The following is a 22,503-nucleotide window of genomic DNA, read 5'->3' as shown; positions in this document are numbered from 1 at the left end:
CGGCATCATCTTCAGCTTCATCCTCACCCTCATCAGTGTGTACGTCATCATCACAGACTATCAATTCATCGCCGCTTGAATCCGCCATTAGAGAACAGTCAGTGCTTGGATGTCTTGGATGGTGAAGGCCTTCCTCGTGGAAGATGTAGTTCATTTTTATAAACATCATTTTCTCCACATTTTTGGGAAGTAACCTTCTACGGCGATCACTGACTAAGTTCCCTGCTGTGCTGAACACTCGTTCAGAGTACACACTGGAGGGTGGGCAGCTTAGGTATTGCAAAGCAAGTTTGTACATGGGTTTCCAAATGGCCTGCTTTTCTTCCCAGTAAGGAAAGGGACTGTCTGACATTTCCATATCAACTACCTCTTGAAAGTAATCCTCCACCATCCTTTGCATGTTTATACTCATATTGGATGGAGTTATGGGCAAAGTGACACATTTTTTTGAAAAATCCTTCAAACCAGCCCAGATGTTAAATTGTTCTCGTCTGCCCCCTGTGTCTTCCCTGCTTCTTTTTTGGAAATTTAATTTTTTACGAGCAACAGCTTGAGAAAGTGAAGGAGGACACGTCGTCAAGCCGAGGCCCAGTTCAGCGGCCAACTTGCTGAGCAATAGCTCCTTGCAAAAGTTCACATCTCGCTCATTTACAAGTAAAGACTCAATGTAGGTTTTAAACCTTGGATCAAGCACAGTGGCCAAAACGTACTGATCCGAGTTCAAGATCTTAATAACTCGAGGATCATTGTGAAGCGAATTAAGTACTTGATCGACAAGGCCAACATACTTTGCTGAATTGCTTGCTTTCAGCTCCTCCTTCATTTTCTCAAGCTGCTTTTCCAATAGTCTAATTAAAGGAATGACTTGGCTCAAACTAGCAGAGTCTGCACTGACCTCACATGTCACAACTTCAAATGGTTTCAGCACCTTGCACAGCACTGAAAGGATTCCCCACTGTGCAAGAGTGAAATACATCCCCCCTCCTTTCCCAATGTCATGACTTGTGCAATATGCTTGGATGGCTTTGCGCTGTTCCTCCATCCTCTGAAGCATGTACAGGGTGGAATTCCACCGAATTACCACCTCTTGCTTAAGTTGGTGGCAGGGCAAGTTAAACTGCTCTTGGAGCTGCTGTAATCTCCTACATGCTGTGGCTGAATGCCTGAAATGGCCTGAAATTTTACGGGCCACCGAAAGCATCTCCTGCACCTCACGGTTATTTCGTAGGAAGCTCTGCACCACCAAGTTGATGGTGTGAGCAAAACAGGGAATATGTTGGAAATCACCCAGCTGTAATGCTCGCACTATATTGTTGGCGTTATCTGAAATGACATACCCTGGGGAGAGTCCGAGTGGTATAAGCCATGCATCAATCACATCTCTCAGTTTGCGTAACAAATTGTCAGCCGTATGCCTGTTAGTGAAGCCGGTGATACAAAGAGTGGCCTGCCTGTGACAAATGTTACGTAGTGGTGTACATGCTGCTGCTGTTCCTGCTGGTGAAGGTGAATGACCAACCCAGTGGGCTGTCACAGTCATATAGTCTTTGGTTTGGCCACTTCCACTTGTCCACATATCTGTGGTTAAGTGAACAGTGGGCAGAATGGCATTTTTCAGCGCAATCTCTACATTTTTACACACTTTTTGGTATAGTTGTGGAATAGCTTTACGGGAGAAATGGTGTCGCGATGGAATTCTGTAACGCGGACACAAAACCTCAATTAACTGTGAAAAACCAGCTGCGTTTATTGTGGAGATTGGACGCAGATCTAACACTAACATTGCAGCCATGGCGTCTGTGATTCGCTTGGCGACTGGGTGACTGCTGTCATATTTGCTTCCCCTCGCAAATGATTGTTTCACAGTTAATTGCTGAAATGTAGGACTGCTCATTTTATTCACCTGCCTCTGGGATGACGATTCACCCCCAGCAGCAGCAACAGCAGCAGCAGGACTAACGCTTTCTTCAGAGGAATCAATAATAGTGCCGGAGTCATCCAGCCTTAAGTGGGATGCCGGGCTAACTCCGAGCGCTACTGAGGATATTGATGAGGATGGTGTGGTGGGTGTATTTTGTAGCCGTCGGTATGTCGGTGAGCGGAGGGTCTTAGCTGATGAGGGAGTGCTTGTATTCTTTTGGGAAGAACTTTCAGCTTTTCCCAACACTTTGCCATGAACTCTCGTTAAATGGCGTAACATAGACGAGGTTCCAAGATGGTTAAGGTCCCTCCCTCGACTGACTGTGGCTTCACATACACTACAAATGGCTATACAATTGTTGTCTGGATTTGGGTAGAAATAATTCCACACATAAGAAGTGGATTTTTTTGTTTTATGCCCAGGCATGACAATGGCCTTTTTCTTGTCACGTGCCAGAACTGCTGCCACTGGTGCAGGACTTACACAAACAACCTCATCCTCATCAACATCCTCATTAGCGCCCTCGTCGCCTACACAAATCTCCCCCTCATCCTCTTCTAATTCCAAAGTGGCATCCTCAATTTGGGTATCACCGGCTACACTCGGGCTATTAAGGCACACATCAGCAGAATGCTCACGATTAGACATCCCACTGTTGGATGGACTCTCCACAGGGATTGTTGTCATTTGTGAATCAGAGCAAATATTCTCCTGTAATGCCTCACTGGTATCTTGCAGCTCAGCTTTGACGCGTAACAGTAGTTGTGCACCAATTGTAGCCTGGGTAACTTTTTGGGATCTGCCACTAATAGCCAAAGGTGAAGGCCTCATTCTCTCTTTGCCACTGCGTGTGTAGAATGGCATGCTTGCAATTTTTTTTTTTATCGTCACTTAACTTTTGCTCAGTTACACTTCTTTTTCGCTTCAATACAGTAAATTTTTTTTTGGTTTTTGTTTTTTGCACTAATTTGAAAACACTCTGTTGTTTGACATCGCCTTGGCCAGATGACGTACTGGGAACACTAACATCAGGACTGGTGACAGAACCTGGTTGCTCATTTAGATCATATGTGGACTGCTTTGAATCCATTCTGAGCGCAAACCACTGGGGAGTGCTAAAAATTATTGAGTAGATACTGCTGACAGATATGACTTTTGACAGCCAGAAATATTAATGCACAATTAGGGAGGACACCCCAAAAACACTGAGGAGTGCTAAAAATTATTGAGTAGATACTGCTGACAGATATGACTTTTGACAGCCAGAAATATTAATGCACAATTAGGGAGGACACCCCAAAAACACTGAGGAGTGCTAAAAATTATTGAGTAGATACTGCTGACAGATATGACTTTTGACAGCCAGAAATATTAATGCACAATTAGGGAGGACACCCCAAAAACACTGAGGAGTGCTAAAAATTATTGAGTAGATACTGCTGACAGATATGACTTTTGACAGCCAGAAATATTAATGCACAATTAGGGAGGACACCCCAAAAACACTGAGGAGTGCTAAAAATTATTGAGTAGATACTGCTGACAGATATGACTTTTGACAGCCAGAAATATTAATGCACAATTAGGGAGGACACCCCAAAAACACTGAGGAGTGCTAAAAATTATTGAGTAGATACTGCTGACAGATATGACTTTTGACAGCCAGAAATATTAATGCACAATTAGGGAGGACACCCCAAAAACACTGAGGAGTGCTAAAAATTATTGAGTAGATACTGCTGACAGATATGACTTTTGACAGCCAGAAATATTAATGCACAATTAGGGAGGACACCCCAAAAACACTGAGGAGTGCTAAAAATTATTGAGTAGATACTTCTGACAGATATGACTTTTGACAGCCAGAAATATTAATGCACAATTAGGGAGGACACCCCAAAAACACTGAGGAGTGCTAAAAATTATTGAGTAGATACTGCTGACAGATATGACTTTTGACAGCCAGAAATATTAATGCACAATTAGGGAGGACACCCCAAAAACACTGAGGAGTGCTAAAAATTATTGAGTAGATACTGCTGACAGATATGACTTTTGACAGCCAGAAATATTAATGCACAATTAGGGAGGACACCCCAAAAACACTGAGGAGTGCTAAAAATTATTGAGTAGATACTGCTGACAGATATGACTTTTGACAGCCAGAAATATTAATGCACAATTAGGGAGGACACCCCAAAAACACTGAGGAGTGCTAAAAATTATTGAGTAGATACTGCTGACAGATATGACTTTTGACAGCCAGAAATATTAATGCACAATTAGGGAGGACACCCCAAAAACACTGAGGAGTGCTAAAAATTATTGAGTAGATACTGCTGACAGATATGACTTTTGACAGCCAGAAATATTAATGCACAATTAGGGAGGACACCCCAAAAACACTGAGGAGTGCTAAAAATTATTGAGTAGATACTGCTGACAGATATGACTTTTGACAGCCAGAAATATTAATGCACAATTAGGGAGGACACCCCAAAAACACTGAGGTGTGCTACAAATTATTTAGTAGATACTGCTGACAGATATGACTTTTGACAGCCAGAAATATTAATGCACAATTATGGGGGACACCCCAAAAGCGCTGGGGAGTGCCAAATATGAAGAAAAAATAATAAACCTCTATCCTCCTCTCTGCACTAGCGATTTTGGTTAGAGCAATTGCAAGAACAATATGGTATTCTCTGTCCCTGCTCTAATTAGCCTATGACTACACCCTGCTCTCTCCCTCTGTCAAATGGCGATGGATTGCTGTGGAGGCGTGTATTTATAAAGTTGAAGTATCGCGAGAACCGAGTCCCGAGATCCGACGACGTCACAATGACGTTCGGCCTCGATTTGGATTCGGAATGGGCGGGAGAGTACCGAGCTGCTCAGCTCGGTACTCGGATACCCAAAGTTCGGGTGGGTTCGGTTCTCGGAGAACCGGACCCGCCCATCTCTAATTAAGACTCACATGAATGCTCGACTCATCCACTCACAAGACTCCCCCTTTGGTCTGCTAAGCCAACCAGATGATTGCTCAAATACATTATGCCCCTCCTATGAAGAGCCATTACACCACTTGCAGAATAAGAATTTTGGTCTGTACTGGCCCATAGCCACCAATGAGACCTCTTCCAGGATGTCTGTGTTTAGAGGCATTAACAAACTTTTAGCTGAAAATTAAAACCCGCTCAGACTATAAGGGACTATTAGTACTTGCTTTGATTAGGTTTCTGAGAAATACAATTTATATGGCAGCCCCAGTCACATTGGATGAAATGACAGGTTAAAGTAATTTTGATAAATCTAAAACATATTTTTCTGAAATAGTGTATTTGCGAATCGAGTCATTTTGCCTTCTGACAGGCAGGATACTTGAAGCTTGCCTGCTCTCTTGGGAGTTTGGGAGACCTACCTGGAATTCGGGAGTCTCCCAGACATTCCAGGAGAGTGGACAAGTATGAATAAGAAGCAGGCACATCATTGCAAAAACATGAACTAAAAAGGAAGAAATCAGATTTTGCACTGCTGCATATTTAAGGATTGTAAATGACCTCCACTGTATTTGAAAAATGGTCACTCACTTATTTCGTTTAAAATATTGCATATTTTGGAATAATTACTTTTGTAGAAACTCCTCTTTTGCCTCCCAACACCATGCTTTCCTTACTACTGAATGTATATGAATTTATATTTATACAATGGTCAAAGTGGAAATTTAGAAGTGGTGGTATTGAAAATGTAAGTGCATGGACCGTGGTAGTTTTACAATCAAAGCAGGATAAGTGGTGGTACAGCATACCACCTGTAACACAGGCACACTTCAGGTGATGCACACACGAACACCTTCTTGCTTTTTACTTTGCTTTTATTGTCAGGAAGGCAAAGTAATTCATAACATAAAGTTGCACAAACTTTCTTGTGACCCTAATGCTAAAGTAACAGAGACCAGCTCCCTAGACACTGGCCACTGTCTGGCATTGGTCACCTTGCATGTATGAAAAACACAGGTTTAAACAGTTTACACTCCTCTCACAGCTCTAACTTGATGAACAGATGACATTCCCTTCTTGCCATTAAAAGGGAGTTCTTTGCAGGTGATCTGTTTGGTCGCAGAAACATCCTGTCAGCCTGCTGCTAGCTGTCGAAAAGATGCCTTTTAAACCACTTCAAAATATGTAAGTTAAATCAGACTCTGTACTATTATTTTGTCACACATATGTCCTCCACCTGTATCTTTTTGACCTAGGTGCACTATTATACAAATATATAACTCTGTTTGCAGCCCTGCTCTGCAGATTACCAGCTAAATACCTAACTCCTCTCTTAGGAGCCTGTGGTAAAGCAATCCCTTTGTATCACTCTAAATATATACAAACAATGTAATGGCTATCTTTCATCAGCAACTATCACTCCTTGTATAGCAAATAACAAGTTCTAAATATGTTTAGGGTTCAAAGCTCTCCCACCTGTTCCATTACTCATATTTCCATCTTTTGAACTAGATACTATTTGGAGTTTCAACACCTTCTCTCTGCTTGTTATTGTGATCATGCCTGTGGAACTCCCAAGAATCCATGGAACATTTATCTGCCTGGTAACCTAATTTCTTGTCTTCTGACATCTCTATTATATTCTTGGGTAATTTTAACATCCCAGTTCATATTCCACATTCTCCTTCTGCCTCCTCTCTTAACCTTTCCCAGGTGGATCAACTTTTCTATTCATCTCCACAACCTTGCTCTCATGTTCTCCCAAATTTGTTTCATTTCTGATATCTTTAGTATCCTTTTCCTATCTCAGACTATTACCTGGTTACCACAATCTCTCCCCCACCACTGTAACTTAACCAAACCTCTTTATACCCTCATAAATGTAATTTCTTTTCATTTCAACTACTTTCCACTTATCTGTAACCTTCTCACCTTAATTTTTACATCCAGCTGTCCTGGTCTGGCAGACCCACATTTTAATAACATCTAAATCACCCCCTAGTTACAGTCCCTGACCGAGTGACTCCAAATACTATTTGTTTTTCTTTCTGTGTTAACTTTATGATATTAGTCACCGTACACTAACGCACTGTCTTCAAAAACTCTCCTATAGTATAACACTATTGGCAAAAGTCTTTTACTTCCCATAACTTCCTTAAATATATCTACCACTCCTACCAAAATGTTGTGGGCACTACCAAATAAATATGCTTCCAATCTCTCATCTCCACTGTCATGTGCAAGCTAATTTTTAGGCATAAATCTGCAAATATATGTTTGTGAATTACTTCCTAGAAATAGTGAGACATGGTTCTCTTAGGAGCTGTTAGATCAAGGGGTTTTGTGTATGTTAAACCACCCAGGGGGGCTGGTAGATAAGGGTAGCACCTTATACCATTTATGGCAGGATGGCAAATGTGAATGCCTTTGAGGAGATCTCTTGCAAGACAATGAAATCTCACACATGTTTGGGAGGCCCCAGACAGGCCGACTGCAGAGACTGGGTTGTATGTTAATGACAGATTTAAGCTGAATAAGGGCACAGGAAAAGATCATATCATTTTCTCCAATATCATACATACCAGAGGCATGTGTGGTATGCAGATGAAGGGAAACTTAGGACCTGTTGTGTGAAGGTAAAATCATGTTCGTAAACCATACTGTTGAAAAGTTAGGACGGTGTAAAGAAAACTTGACTTAGAGGTATTCAAACAGCAAAGTCATAAGACCCTAATTTGCATTCTTCCATCCTGTTGGTTCTGACCTCACAGGGAAGGGGGCTGGGGGGCCCTGTAGCTTGACTTTAAAACTGTATTGAAAATGTAACCCTGGGTTCTTCTTCTGAGGGAGTTTAATTGAAGAGGTTCCATTTTTTCCTGCTCCTCCCGGCACCACAAACTTGATTCTAAGTGAGGTATCAATTCTGTGTTTTATCCTTTTTATTTTATAAGAAACAATTGCACTCTATTTGTATGTCATTTTATTATCTTTTTATCTTAAGCATTGTGGATGTATTTTCCATATTAAATTACACTTAATAAGTTCTAGTCTCTGTGTTCTTATGAATTCACGCGACAGTTTGGTCCAGACGCTACCTAATTGAAACTGTGCAAACCTTGTGATTTAAGTGAACTCTGATTAAAGTAAATTGTGTTGGATTAATGCTAGGGAGAACCGAAGGCTTCCTAAATAAGAGTGTCAGCTCTTATCCGAAAAAACCTTGGTGGTGGTAATTAGTATCGCAAAGCTAGTGTGTGGCATAGATAGGGAAGTATTTAATCATTTTAGACAGACCAAGTGGTTGTTGTGTGGTTAACCCTGTGTCACGTAAGCGTCACACAGACTCAGGTGAGTGCTGTTCGTGACAAATTGGTGGCAAGCTTGTGGGATATATTTTTAATTTTTTTTTTAAGAATTTAAGTGAATTAGGGTTGTGTGATCCCTGAGAGAGGAAATACAGACTAATTCACCAGAGACTGAACTCAATGCTTAAAACATTATAAGACATACAGCAATTGTTTCTTTCCCTCCCCTTCTCTTTTTTTTCTTATCTTTTTTTATTTGGCATTAAGCGGAGGAGATGGCGGCTGCATATAAACGCTTGACAAAGGAGGCGCTGATTTCAGACTGTGAGGATGGAGGAATTCCCACCAGTGGCAAAAGCAAGGAGCAATTGATTGAAGCTCTTGTGCAGAGGGATCAGCAACTCACAGCTGTGTCCGAGGAAGAGAATAGCCAGAACTCAGAAGTGGACCTGACTGTGGGTATTCCTCAAAACCAGGGACTGTTAATTTCGGATGATTCTAATGGTTCATGTGTGGACACTGCTATGGATGTTTATTTGCAAACTGCCCTAAAATATTTGGGCCCAGCGGACATTACAACTAAAATGCAACTCATACAGCAGTTCCAGGAGAAGGAAGCTGCTGACCGTCAGGAGAGAGAGAGACACGCTGCTATGGAGGCAGCAGAGAGGCGTGCTGCTATGGAGGCAGCAGAGAGGCGTGCTGCTATGGAGGCAGCAGAGAGGCGCGCTGCTATGGAGGCAGCGGAGCGCCAAGCAGAGCGACAGGCAGAAAGAGAATCTGCCGAGCGAGAGGCAGAGAGGAGATATGAGCTGGAGCTTGTGAAGCTCAAACGCCAGCCAGAGACCAGAGATGCTGGTATTAGCAGACCCCGTCCTGAGAATTTCCCTGTATTGGAAAAAGATGGGGATTTGGATACTTTTTTGCGGGGTTTTGAAAAGACATGCAGACAGTATGGACTGGCCAAAGATCAGTGGGCACAATATTTAACCCCTGGTTTGCGAGGTAAAGCATTAGAAGCCTTTGCAGATCTTCCACCTGAGATGGACGGAAATTATGAGGCAATCAAAAGTGCCCTGTTGCAACGCTTTAACATCACCCCAGAGGCGCATAGGCAGAAATTCAGAGATTTAAAACGCAGTGCCTCTGACACATATTCAGGACTTGTGGCCCAGCTGTGTGCTTCATTCAAACAGTGGGTTGGAGGGCTACAGATCACCACCTTTGATGCTCTGCAAGATTTGATGATCCAGGAGCAGTTTCTGACTTTGTGCCCAGCTGAAGTGAAGGAATGGGTAGTGGATCGTGACCCTGCATCATCTGCGGAAGCAGCTAGACTGGCTGACAAGTACACTGTCACCCGGGCCCCTGCAGCTAAAAGAGGAACTTTTGTGCCAGGACAGTCTGCCTGGAAAGGGGAGCGGCCCGGAGGAGCACCTTCACCTGCTGTTGTTTCTTCATCTTTTGGGAGGGTGGGGGCCAAGCCTGTTCAGGGAGATACCCGCCGTTGTTTTATTTGCAACAGGACAGGGCACCTCAGTGCCGCCTGTCCAGACCGAAAGACATCTACAGCCTCCACTGTGGGGCCACCTCCTCCCCGGTCTGCTCCAGCTGTCCTGTGTGTTGCGGGATCCCAAGTGAGCCGGAATGACAATCTGCAAACGGTCACTGTCGGTGACAAGGTAACTGTGGGGTTAAGAGACACGGGTGCTGATGTTACCCTGGTGCGTTCAGAGTTGGTGGGGTCATCGGATATAATTCCAGGGAAAACTATTGCTGTGCGCGGGGTGGGAGGGATACACCCTGCTGTGCCTATGGCCCGGGTCTATCTGGACTGGGGTGCTGGAAGAGGTCTAAGGGAAGTCGGGGTATCGGACAATATTCCTACAAATGTTTTGCTTGGAACTGATTTAGGCAGGATGTTATCTCGTTATGTTGCTAATAGTGATGTTGTGGACTCTGAACGTAACCATGTTTTTTCCCAGGTATCAGGATGTGACAGGGAAAATGTTTGTTCAGTTGTATCTGAAGTCTGTAAACTAGGATGTGAGAAGGAAAATGATTGCTCAATTGTATCCGACCTAGGTCAACTGTCTGTATCCAAGGAGTTAGGGGATGTAACTATTTCCTCAGTGTCAGTGGTCACACGTAGGCAAGCAGAGAAGGATAGGTCCTCACAATTAACTCCTGAGAGAGAGGTAGAAAGTCCCTCTGACCCAGAAGCTCCCCCTCTAACCCCCCTCCCTCCAGCACCTGCAGTTACAGACGCCTTACCTTTATCACCAGACACTGAGCAGCAAGTGAGAAGCCAGGCTTTTCAACAAGCACAGCAGACTGACACTACACTGGAAACACTGAGGTGCCTAGCAGGCAGTCCTCCCACTGAGTCTGATAAAGAAAGAGTGTTTTGGGAACAGGGAAGGTTGTATAAGGAAAATGTAGCCAGAGATGTACCTGAGGCGGGGGTGATGGAGAAACGGCTAGTGGTACCCCTTATGTATCGGGAAGGGTTACTCAGGGTAGCTCATGAGGTCCCGCTGGCAGGGCATTTAGGCATAAAGAAAACTAAGTCTCGCTTAAAGCAAAAGTTTTACTGGCCAGAAATGGGCAAAGATATTGCCAATTATTGTCGATCTTGTCATGCCTGTCAGATGGTGGGGAAGCCTGGTGATGTGGGACACGCCCCTCTAGTGCCCTTGCCAATAATAGCAGAACCCTTTGAGCGGGTAGCTGTGGACATTATAGGACCCCTTGCCATTCCCAGCAGCTCTGGAAAACAATTTATTCTCACTGTGGTGGACTATGCCACACGGTACCCCGAAGCGGTGGCCCTCTCCTCCATACGGGCTGACAAGGTGGCCGATGCCCTCATATCCATTTTCTCCAGGGTAGGATTCCCCAAGGAAATGTTAACTGATCAGGGCACACAGTTTATGTCTAATTTAATGCAAAGCCTTTGCAAAAAGATGCACGTGGAACACCTCATAGCCAGCCCCTACCACCCACAGACTAATGGCCTGTGTGAGCGTTTTAATGGTACTCTCAAACAGATGCTCAGAACCTTTGTGGAGTCCCAGGGGAGAGACTGGGAGAGGTTTCTGCCGCACCTCCTGTTTGCGTACAGGGAGGTGCCGCAGGAATCCACTGGCTTCTCCCCCTTTGAACTCCTGTATGGGCGCAGGGTGCGCGGTCCCTTAGATCTGATCAAAGAGGATTGGGAAGGGAAATTAATCACCCCCGAAACCTCCGTGGTCCACTATGTGGTGCAGTTCAGGGAGAGGATGCAATCCCTAATGGGGATGGTGCATAGTAATCTGAAGGCTGCCCAGACTAAGCAGAAGCAATGGTATGACCGCAGTGCTAGGGAGCGTATCTTTGAAGTGGGTCAGAAAGTTCTGGTATTGGTTCCTATGCGGCAGAATAAGTTACAGGCTGCTTGGGAGGGTCCCTACTTGATAGTTCAACGCATCAATGATGTCAATTATGTGGTAGCCAGGGATGAGGGACGGAAGAGGCACAAGGTATATCATGTGAACATGATCAAGGCCTACCACGAAAGGGGGGTCTCTGTATTAGCTGTATGTAGCTTACCTGAAGAGGACCAGGAGCCAGACCCCTTGTTAGACTTAGTAGCCTCTGCCAAGAGTGGGAGATCATTAGAGACCACCCAGCGTAGTGAGAGCTTGACAGAAGTACAGCTAGATCAGCTGTTTGTGACATTGAGGCCCTATCAGAATCATTTCACAGGGAAGCCAGGGCAAACACATCTAGTTGCTCATCATGTAAACACAGGCGATCAGCCTCCCCTCAGACAGACAGCTTATCGAGTTTCCCTGGAAGTGCAGACAGATATGAAAAGGGAGATTGAAGAAATGTTGGAGTTAGGGGTAATTAGAAAGTCCCACAGCTCCTGGGCTGCACCAGTAGTGCTGATCCCCAAAAAATGTGGTGGAACCCGGTTCTGTGTGGATTATAGAAGGTTAAATGAGGCTACTGTGTTTGATGCCTATCCCATGCCCAGGATAGATGAATTGCTAGAACGGTTAGCCCACGCTCGCTATATAACCATTATGGATCTGAGTAGGGGTTATTGGCAGATCCCTCTGACGCCTGAGGCTCAGGAGCGGTCCGCATTTATCACCCCGTTTGGTCTGTATGAGTTCCTGGTCATGCCCTTTGGGATGAAAAATGCCCCTGCCTCCTTCCAGCGACTTGTTGATAGCCTGCTAGAGGGCCAAGAGAGGTATGCTGTAGCCTACCTAGATGACATTGCTGTGTTTAGCCAGACCTGGGAAGAACATTTGATCCACTTGAGCAGTGTGCTAGCTAAAATAGCGGGGGCGGGTTTAACAATAAAACCTGAGAAATGTCAGATTGGTATGAATGAGGTGCAGTACTTGGGGCACCGAGTAGGAGGAGGTACCCTGCGTCCCGAGCCAACTAAGGTAGATGCTATTGCTGCATGGCCCACCCCTAAGACCAAGAAACAGGTTATGTCCTTTTTGGGGACCGCTGGATATTACCGAAAATTCGTGCCCCAATATAGCTCCTTAGCTAAGCCCCTAACTGACCTTACAAAAAAGAGGTTGCCCCAAGTGGTGACTTGGACCCCAGACTGTGAAGAGGCATTCACCGCATTGAAGTCTGCACTTACCCAATCCCCAGTATTGCAGGCTCCTGATTTTGACCGGAGGTTTACAGTGCAAACGGATGCCTCCAACTATGGGCTGGGAGCTGTACTCAGCCAAGTGAATCAACAAGGGGAAGAGCACCCCATACTGTACCTAAGTCGGAAGCTGCTTCCCAGGGAGGTGGCCTACGCAGTTGTGGAAAAAGAGTGTTTAGCTATAGTGTGGGCCTTGCAAAAGTTGCAGTCCTACCTGTACGGACGGGACTTTACGGTAATCACAGATCACAACCCTCTCAGCTGGTTGCACAGGGTGGCTGGGGACAATGGGAAGTTGCTCCGGTGGAGTTTGACCCTCCAGCAATACACTTTCACTGTTCAGCACCGAAAAGGGAGCCACCATGGTAATGCAGATGGATTATCCCGTCAGAACGAAAGCCTTGTGTCAGGTGAGCAGGGAAAATCGTCTTGTAGGTAACAATTTCCCTGCCACCCTCTAGAACGGGGAGGTGTCATGTGCAAGCTAATTTTTAGGCATAAATCTGCAAATATATGTTTGTGAATTACTTCCTAGAAATAGTGAGACATGGTTCTCTTAGGAGCTGTTAGATCAAGGGGTTTTGTGTATGTTAAACCACCCAGGGGGGCTGGTAGATAAGGGTAGCACCTTATACCATTTATGGCAGGATGGCAAATGTGAATGCCTTTGAGGAGATCTCTTGCAAGACAATGAAATCTCACACATGTTTGGGAGGCCCCAGACAGGCCGACTGCAGAGACTGGGTTGTATGTTAATGACAGATTTAAGCTGAATAAGGGCACAGGAAAAGATCATATCATTTTCTCCAATATCATACATACCAGAGGCATGTGTGGTATGCAGATGAAGGGAAACTTAGGACCTGTTGTGTGAAGGTAAAATCATGTTCGTAAACCATACTGTTGAAAAGTTAGGACGGTGTAAAGAAAACTTGACTTAGAGGTATTCAAACAGCAAAGTCATAAGACCCTAATTTGCATTCTTCCATCCTGTTGGTTCTGACCTCACAGGGAAGGGGGCTGGGGGGCCCTGTAGCTTGACTTTAAAACTGTATTGAAAATGTAACCCTGGGTTCTTCTTCTGAGGGAGTTTAATTGAAGAGGTTCCATTTTTTCCTGCTCCTCCCGGCACCACAAACTTGATTCTAAGTGAGGTATCAATTCTGTGTTTTATCCTTTTTATTTTATAAGAAACAATTGCACTCTATTTGTATGTCATTTTATTATCTTTTTATCTTAAGCATTGTGGATGTATTTTCCATATTAAATTACACTTAATAAGTTCTAGTCTCTGTGTTCTTATGAATTCACGCGACAGTTTGGTCCAGACGCTACCTAATTGAAACTGTGCAAACCTTGTGATTTAAGTGAACTCTGATTAAAGTAAATTGTGTTGGATTAATGCTAGGGAGAACCGAAGGCTTCCTAAATAAGAGTGTCAGCTCTTATCCGAAAAAACCTTGGTGGTGGTAATTAGTATCGCAAAGCTAGTGTGTGGCATAGATAGGGAAGTATTTAATCATTTTAGACAGACCAAGTGGTTGTTGTGTGGTTAACCCTGTGTCACGTAAGCGTCACACAGACTCAGGTGAGTGCTGTTCGTGACATCCACTCCGACTTCTAACACCAAAAACCTCTTTAATATATTTAAATCTCCAATATCTGTGCTTTAAACCATCATCACTGTCCTAGATCTTGTTTCCTACTTCAATTCTTCACAAATCAGTAATTTGTGGTCTCCTGTGCTCATCTCAGCCTCAGCAAAAATCTGTAACCCCTGCTTCTCCACTGGTATCTTTCCATCGTTATTCAAACATGTGGGCATTACTTACTTACATATACTAAAAACAACTTATTTGGACCCAAATTCTCTATCTGTCAACTCCCATGCCCCTCCAAGCTTCCCGAGAGGCTTGCCTACATTCTCCTCACACAATTTCTTTCCTGGCACAAAATATTGGACTCCTAGGGGTATATTTACTAAACTGCGGGTTTGAAAAAGTGGAGATGTTCCTATAGCAACCAATCAGCTTCTAGCTGTCATTTATTTAGTACACTCTACAAAATGACAGCTAGAATCTGATTGTTTGCTATTTGCAACGTCTCCACTTTTTCTAACCCGCAGTTTAGTAAATATACCCCCTAGGCTTTCATTCCCAGCATTGATGTAACTTAAAAGCCACTACTTTTAATTCTGCATGTGACAACCTCCCACTTCTCATACAAATGCTGCATTCTCTAATACACCGTTCTATCCTGGTTCTCATCCTAATTATCAAACCATTCCTTCAGTGTTTGCTTCTCTCTGTCTGTGGAATACCAGAAGGCACTAGGCCCACTGCTCCTCTCTATCTATAGCACTTCTCCTGGAACATGAATATCCTTTTTAATCTGTATTCAAATCCTGTTACATACGACTAAGAAACATTGCCAGAATACACAAGTGTCTCACTGCAAAAACCTTTATTCCTTCACTCATCTGCTGCATTGACTATAGTAATTCCCATTTTATTGACCCCCTACCCAGACTTTCAACCCTACAATCGATTTTGAATGCAGCAGATAGACTGATTTTCCTTGCAAAATGTTCTGCTCAGCTTTACTAGCCCCTACATCATACTTGCCAACTCTCCCGGAATGTCCGGGAGACTCCCGCATTTTGCGAGAGTCTCCCGGACTCCCGGGCGAGTGTGGCAATCTCCCGAATTCTGCCCACTTCACTAGGAAGTGGCCCACTTCCTAGTGAAGTGGGCAGAATTAGATCCGAAACGCCGCGTTTGCCCCCCCCCTCCCGCTGTCAAATGACGAGTTTGCGTCATGATGTCACAGGGGACGGGGCCTAAATGACACGATTTTGGCCGCCCCGCCCCCCTCACGCCCACCTCCACTGGCTGGCTCCCGGAAGAGAGCCGAAGAAAGTAGGTAAGTATGCCCTACATTGGTTTTCTGTACCGAATGAATATAAAACACTTCTACTACAGAGCCTTTTACAAAACGTCACCAACATCTCTTCAATTATCTCTAAATATCTTCCATTTTGAGCATTCCTCTGTACCCAAGGCGTGCACCTCTCATCCTCACCCATAACTTCTATTCCTGGCTGGAGGATACTGTGTTGATGGCCAATAATCCAATATGTTGCATTGTAAATCATGCAGCATTCCAAACTTCTATATTTTCAGATCAAATTTGAAGCATATGTAAAATGTTGACTCATTTTTGATAAACTATGTTTGTCAAAGATGCAATTGTGTACCTCAGTTTCTTATATTGATGTGATTGTACATAAATGTGTTTGATCATTTGGAAACAGAAAAAAGGAGTGTGTGGCTAGTATTATTGAAAAGGTGTTGGAAATTAGAACTGTACAACCTAGAATTATATTAATAGAAATAGGGGCCAAACACTGCATTGCTTATAGCAAAGTAACAGGGAGCTGTAACCTCATGGGCCCCCCGCGGCCGGTGCTTGTGCCACTTAGAAAATAACTAGCAGAGTGGTAGCCTTAGGGGGATGAAGTGGGTGTCCAGGGGGTACCTCGGTGGTTGGGGGCAGCGGCCCACCCCCTGCACCAAAGTTCTGCCACTGCATATAACACATTGGATTACTTGAGACCACGTGGCATAAGCAATAGAGATATAAGCTAACAAGTTAGTAGTGATAAGAAAAAACGCCTCTACCTCCACTCCAGTCTATAACCTAGTACAAATATAGTACAATTCATATGTACTAGGGTAGCTCAATACTTCAAGATTGGTTTTAGTTATATATTTCTGTATGTTACAACAGTCTATACAGGAACAGTTCTCTTATAGACGGACAATACAGTTATTGAGTATACTATAACATTCCAGCTTAGAATAGTAACACTTACTTTGGATTGGTCAGCAGATCGGAAAACATAGCATGTGCTGTGTTGATGTATGATGTCTTCTTCCTTTAGCAGACAAGCAAAGTAATTGGGATCCTGGCTATTATGTATCAGTTTCTGGACACATTGTGGCTTGTATTCAAAAATGCTAGAGCAAATTAAAGGATCCCATTGTTGGCTATCACCCGGATCTGGCTCACAACAGATGCATGTGGCTGACACAAAAAGCCGGACTGGGCGGACAGCTTGTAAATCCTTGGACCTAGATACGCTTTTCCTCTTGATCTCTGCCACAATCCAAGGTAACATGGGCATTGTAGTGAAAGCATTTAGAGCCAAAGATCCTGTCAACTGAAGTCTGTATTCCACAACAATGTCACTTTGTACGGCTTGTTTTGGGGCAGTAAATGATATGAGATCCATTGTGAGAATATATAAGCTTTCTAATCCTTACAGTTTGATAAACGGTGGTGGATTTTGGTGCTGTTCTTGCATTTCAAATATGAAAACACCTTTATGGGAAACAAAACAAAGAATAGGTTAACAGAATGCATTCCTGACATATTGTGAAATTATAGAAGATCTTAAAGTGTGTAAATTGTCCTATATCTTTAATTTGTCATTAGGAAGTTTTGTATGGGGAACATTTAAGAAAAACAAGCCTTACAAGGTGCATTATATGTATATGATAGAGATGGCTGTGCCCTACCTCCCACTTAATCATCTTCTCACAAATATAAAAATTTGTGAAGGCAGTGGGAAATGTCATGGTAGTGTCAAGGAGTGTCATCACACCAAAGAGTTATTTAGAAGATCTACTGAATACCCTGTCAGTGCAGCAGCTGGACCCAGAGAGTTCAACTGTTATTGTGGTTAACCATCATTACTGTTGCCATCTCTGTTCCTCTATGAGCTCCACTGCCTACTTGATGGCAGCAGCTGTCACCAAAAACAGGGAACAAGTGTCTTTAGCATGATGCGAAAGAAAAAAATTGGGCTACATACAACCCTTCAAGCTAGTGGAAAACCACAAGAGTGCTCATACAACACAACAGTTTCAGCCTTCCCTAGAACCAGAAGGGGAATAATAATGGGGAAGAACAGTTTTGGTGTCCAGCAGCTGATTGTCTTAATACTTCTACAATCAGGACCAGTACTACCATTAGGTGAATCTAAGCATTTGCAAGGGCACAAATGGTTACCTAAAATACACATAATGTCACTCATTCAGTGATTTTAATGCTCCGCTGCAGCCTCACATGGATATATATTTGCTATACTCTGCGTCTATATACTTATTAAATAGGTGGATGTCCCAATAATTGCAAACTGGTGTGCTATGCTAAGTTTATGTAACTTATATGGTTACTTTTATGGTGAGTTGACGTGTGCAGCAGTTGACCAGCCTGCTCTTTAGTCCCAGTGTGAGTGCAGTATTTACCTCTGTGTATCACCTCCAAGCTTCTTGAGCGACTTGCCTCACCAGCTTCCTCAACTATCCTCTTACTCCCACCTCATCACACTTCAGTCTGGCATTCGCTCCCTCCACTCCACTGAAACCACCCTTACCAATGCCACAAATCTTTTCATTGCCAAATCTAATGACCAGTTCTCCTTACTGTTGCTTCTGGACCTCTCTGCAGCATTTGACACCACGGTCTTCCCTTCCTCCTGCAGACCCTCCACTCCATCGACCTCTGTGACATCATCCTTTTCTGGTTTAACTCCTAGCTTTCAAACTGCTCTTTTGTTGTTTCTACCCCTGATTCCACCATCCCATCTCTTCCTCTCCCTGTATACTTCCTCCCTTGGTGAACTTATCAGCTCCTTCGGCCCCCAATACCACCTCTCCGCCAATTTACCTCTCCTCTCATGACCTCTTTTCTTCGCTTCTCTCTCACTTCTCCGGCTGTCTATCTGCTATTGGCTCTTGGATGTCCCAGCACTTTCAATAAGTAAACTAAGGTAAAAAAAAATAGTAAATGCTCTCTAGGACAAACCATGTTACAATGCAAGGGGTGCAAATTAGTGTATTATTTTGCACATAAGTTAAACACTGGCTGTTTTCTCATGTAGCACACAAATACATGATAGCTTTATTTTTACACTGAAATTTAAAGTTGATCTAAGACATGCCTGACCCCAACTATAAATCTGTCCCCACATATAAAATTTACCTTCCCTTCCAATGCAACATGATTTTGCCCTGCTGCAAAGTTATTCCTTTTTATGTTTTACTCTCCTTAATGACTCAGGCCCTTTGTCTTCCCTCCCTCCAGTGTCCCCTCACATCCTCTCATTTTCCTGTCCGTTGGCAACACTACCATCTCCTTTGTTCCACATGTCCGCTGCCTGGGTGCCTTGACTCATCTCTTTCCTTTACTCCCCACATTCATTCCCTCTCCCAGTCCTGTTTCCACCTTCGCAAGATCTCTAGGATCAGACCCTTTTTCATCTCAGATGCAACCAAAACTCTCATCCACTCTCTCATTTTTTCTCACCTAAACGATTGCAACCTCCTCCTCTCCAGCCTTCCTCTCACCCATCCTCCCCACTTTAATCTGTCCTCAACCTTTTTTCGTCTCCCGACGCTCTGCATCAGCTTCCCCTCTCTGCCAGCCGCTACTCATCTCCCCCTACATCTTCATCCTCATCTCCATCCACACTCCATCTCTCTCTCCCACCTCAAAGACTTCACCTGTGCTGCTCTCCACCTTTGGAACTCACTCTTACATCTAATAAGACTATTCATTAATCGCCAAGGCCTCGAGGACCTAACAACTCATTTATTCATCAAAGCCCATCAGTCCTCCTCCTAACTCATCTCATACTCCCCTTCCCTCAACACCTACCCCTCCTAACTCATCTCCTACTGCCCCCCCCCACCTACTTACCCACTCATATTCATCTTTGTGTCTGCCCCTCCCCTCTAGATTGTAAACTACCACAGGCTGGGCTCTCTTTCCTCGTGGTTTCCTACATACACTATCCTCTCTACCTGCACACCCATGTTCACATTTTACCTGGTGTCATAGATCTGCCTACAGTGTCTCTGGCTCATGTTCCTGGGCACAGGATTGCTTCTCACTGGAGTGCCCCCTGTTTTGTCCACATCCCTCCTCTGAATCCCCCTCTGTACTATGTATCCTGCTACTGTTTGTTTATAGTGTAATTTGTAGTTGTTTTACTCTTCTCGTTGTTCACTGTATAATTTGTGGTTGTCTACCACCATTAAACTGTGCTACAGAGCATTTTTGTCACCTTATAAATACATTAATTAATAATGAAAAATAGTGTACCAAATAAATGAAAAGTGGTTGGTGCTGTTTCTCAAGGTCTATTTCAGGGAATAGAGAAATGAGGGGGATTGTGATAAACCTAGTGTATTTTCAATTAGTTACAGCTTTAGCTCCATGACATCCCTATTATTATCATCATTTATTTATTTATATAGCGCCGCTAATTCCGCAGCGCTGCACAGAGAACTCATTCACATCGGTCCCTGCCCCATTGGGGCTTACAGTCTAAACACGCACACGCGCACGCGCACACACACGTACACACACACACACACGTACACACACACACACACGTACACACACACACGTACACACACACACACACACACACACACACGTACACACACACACACACGTACACACACACACACACGTACACACACACACACACGTACACACACACACGTACACACACACACGTACACACACACGTACACACACACACACACACACGTTTTTGGAGTGTGGGCGGAAACCGGAGCACCCGGAAGAGACCCACACAAACACGGGGAGAACATACAAACTCCACACAGATAAGGCCATGGTCGGGAACCACTGAGCCACCGTGTCCTTTGTTTATAAAGCGCCATATTACACACAATGTTACAAAGTTATTAAACCAAAAATGGAACGATTTGAAGTCCACAACTTAGACTGTATCATATTACATAAACTTATAACAAACACCATCCATGCAGATACCTTTACAAGCCTCCCATAGTTATTACAACCCAGTGCAATCAAATTAGTTATGCAATAGAAGTTTTATTACAGCACCAGGTTGGGTTATATATAGCTAATGAAACACCTGAGCTAAAATGACTATAATTCTCTCATCCCTTTCACTTTTTTAGATGATAAAAATAATACTCAGGAAAACGATTATTATTATTATCATTTATTTATAAGGTGCCGTACAGTGGGGAAGAAGAACATATAACAAAGCCCTAAAGTTCCAACAAAACAGTACAGGAAGCATAATACTGTGCATAAGATGTAATAGGCAAGGTATATAACAGGTGTTGTAAAGAAAATGTAGGAGACCAGGACTCTCAGTGATACAAAGTATTGCTATGCTTTAGACAACGGGTTGCTTGTGAATTGATAGATTGCATTCTCATGGTTGAGCCCACAGCATGGCTACCTTAACCGAAGGACATTTTTGAAGTGGAAAACTACCAAGGCGCAGTACGAAATAAACTTTTACAAAATGGAAAAGTTACATTTAATGAAGGTTGGACTTTTATGTGACACGTTCGCACAGTGCACCTCTTGTGGTACTCCTGCCTTTCTGTACAACGAGACACAATTTTACTTGGTGCTTCCCAAGAGCAGACAGTAGTAGTCAACCTTGAAGTGCGCCGCATGAACCATCTAGGTGCACCAGTGTAACAGCAAGGTGGTTTGTATTACAGTGCACTGTATAAGTCCTGTGTAGGCAACAGGTGCACTGGACGGTTAGTGTAAAACCAGCACATTTATGTTGCATTCCATCTTTTGACTAATAAACATATAAAGTCATATCAATACCCAGGATAAAACCGCTCCATACAAAGCTCACAATAGTATACAGTGGAGTGGACACAATTACACATATGTTATGACTTGTACAGACCCATCTGGATCCAGTACAAGGGTGGAGACTTGGAGAGATTTTTCATGGAATTAAATGAGTGATATCACAGAAGGAAATAAGAACAGTAAAATATGGGTCCAAACAGGGAGAAGTGGACGCATGATAAATAATGTAATGTTGTACTGTGTGATATAGCTGCTCAGGTTAGAAATCTATAGTGATTAAAGTAGAAAGTCCAGAGGGAATGGTGCATTTAATACATTAATAAAATATAACAGATCATGCACTGACAAATAAATGTTATATTCATACAGGCACATTAGTATCAAGAAGTACAAAAATTGTCACATCCCCTGATATGCAGCATTTGGTAAATGTAGCGTTACAGCAATTCTTTTAGCATATAGGCTAAGTGTGCAGTTTCAATTGCATGAATTACCCATTAAATGTATCTGCATGACGGGACACTGCAAATCAGAATTATATGTACTGCAGAAGAGAACAAACCAAGTGGCACCTACCCGACAGCAGGGGTCTGGATGAATGAGGAGGTCTGGTATTGCAGAGGGATGTTCCTTAGGCCAGTACAGCAAACAACAACTTACAAGATGACCCCTGAGAAAAAAAAGCAGAGCCCTTTCCTCCCCCTCAACACTGTCAGCCACATAACACTGCAAAGCAACACGTACAGAACAGCATGAGAAGGACAGGGATGGGGAGGGACAGAAATAGGACATAGAAAGGATCACTGCGGTCTGATTGGGACATGTGGGGAGAGGGGGGAGAGAGAATATGTGCTTGATCTACAGCATGATATGTATGACAAGAAGAAAATGCAGGAGAGGAGCTGGGCGATTCAGAAACAT

The 22,503-nt window shown here is 43.6% G+C and overlaps 2 protein-coding genes across 4 annotated transcripts in view; one reads left to right on the top strand and one right to left on the bottom strand.

The window, feature by feature from the left end:
- TBC1D1 (TBC1 domain family member 1) overlaps nucleotides 1–22,299 on the bottom strand; it is a 199,740-nt gene extending 177,441 nt beyond the window's left edge. For 2 of the 3 annotated variants that reach the window (XM_075194772.1, XM_075194773.1), the window contains exons 1-2: nucleotides 22,159–22,299; nucleotides 16,766–17,274 (exon numbers count right to left, since the gene is read on the bottom strand). In XM_075194772.1, coding sequence (XP_075050873.1) covers nucleotides 16,766–17,185 — 420 coding nt within the window. In that variant the 5' untranslated portion in view covers nucleotides 17,186–17,274; nucleotides 22,159–22,299. The remainder of the gene's footprint in view (nucleotides 1–16,765; nucleotides 17,275–22,158) is intronic. The other variant, XM_075194774.1, reaches the window with a different exon arrangement.
- On the top strand, nucleotides 8,362–16,084 carry LOC142103602 (uncharacterized). Its single transcript, XM_075187690.1, has 3 exons — nucleotides 8,362–10,190; nucleotides 12,891–13,301; nucleotides 16,074–16,084. Exons 1-3 carry the CDS (start codon nucleotides 8,501–8,503, stop codon nucleotides 16,082–16,084), a joined length of 2,112 nt encoding a protein of 703 aa, XP_075043791.1. The 5' UTR covers nucleotides 8,362–8,500.
- Nucleotides 22,300–22,503: the final 204 nt, after the last annotated feature.

The sequence above is a fragment of the Mixophyes fleayi genome, chromosome 1 (genome assembly GCF_038048845.1).
Source record: "Mixophyes fleayi isolate aMixFle1 chromosome 1, aMixFle1.hap1, whole genome shotgun sequence".
Classification (NCBI taxonomy): Eukaryota; Metazoa; Chordata; class Amphibia; order Anura; family Limnodynastidae; genus Mixophyes; species Mixophyes fleayi.
Note: the sequence above shows the minus strand (reverse complement) of the source record. Positions and strands in the feature narration are given on the sequence as shown.

What these genes read in the sequence shown, in the direction of transcription:
- LOC142103602 (XM_075187690.1), top strand. Translation starts at nt 8,501, where the DNA reads ATGGCGGCTGCATATAAACGCTTGACAAAGGAGGCGCTGATTTCAGAC. An exon ending in TGATGTTGTGGACTCTGAAC is followed by an intron (nt 10,191 to 12,890) that starts GTAACCATGTTT and finishes CCCAATCCCCAG; the next exon opens with TATTGCAGGCTCCTGATTTT.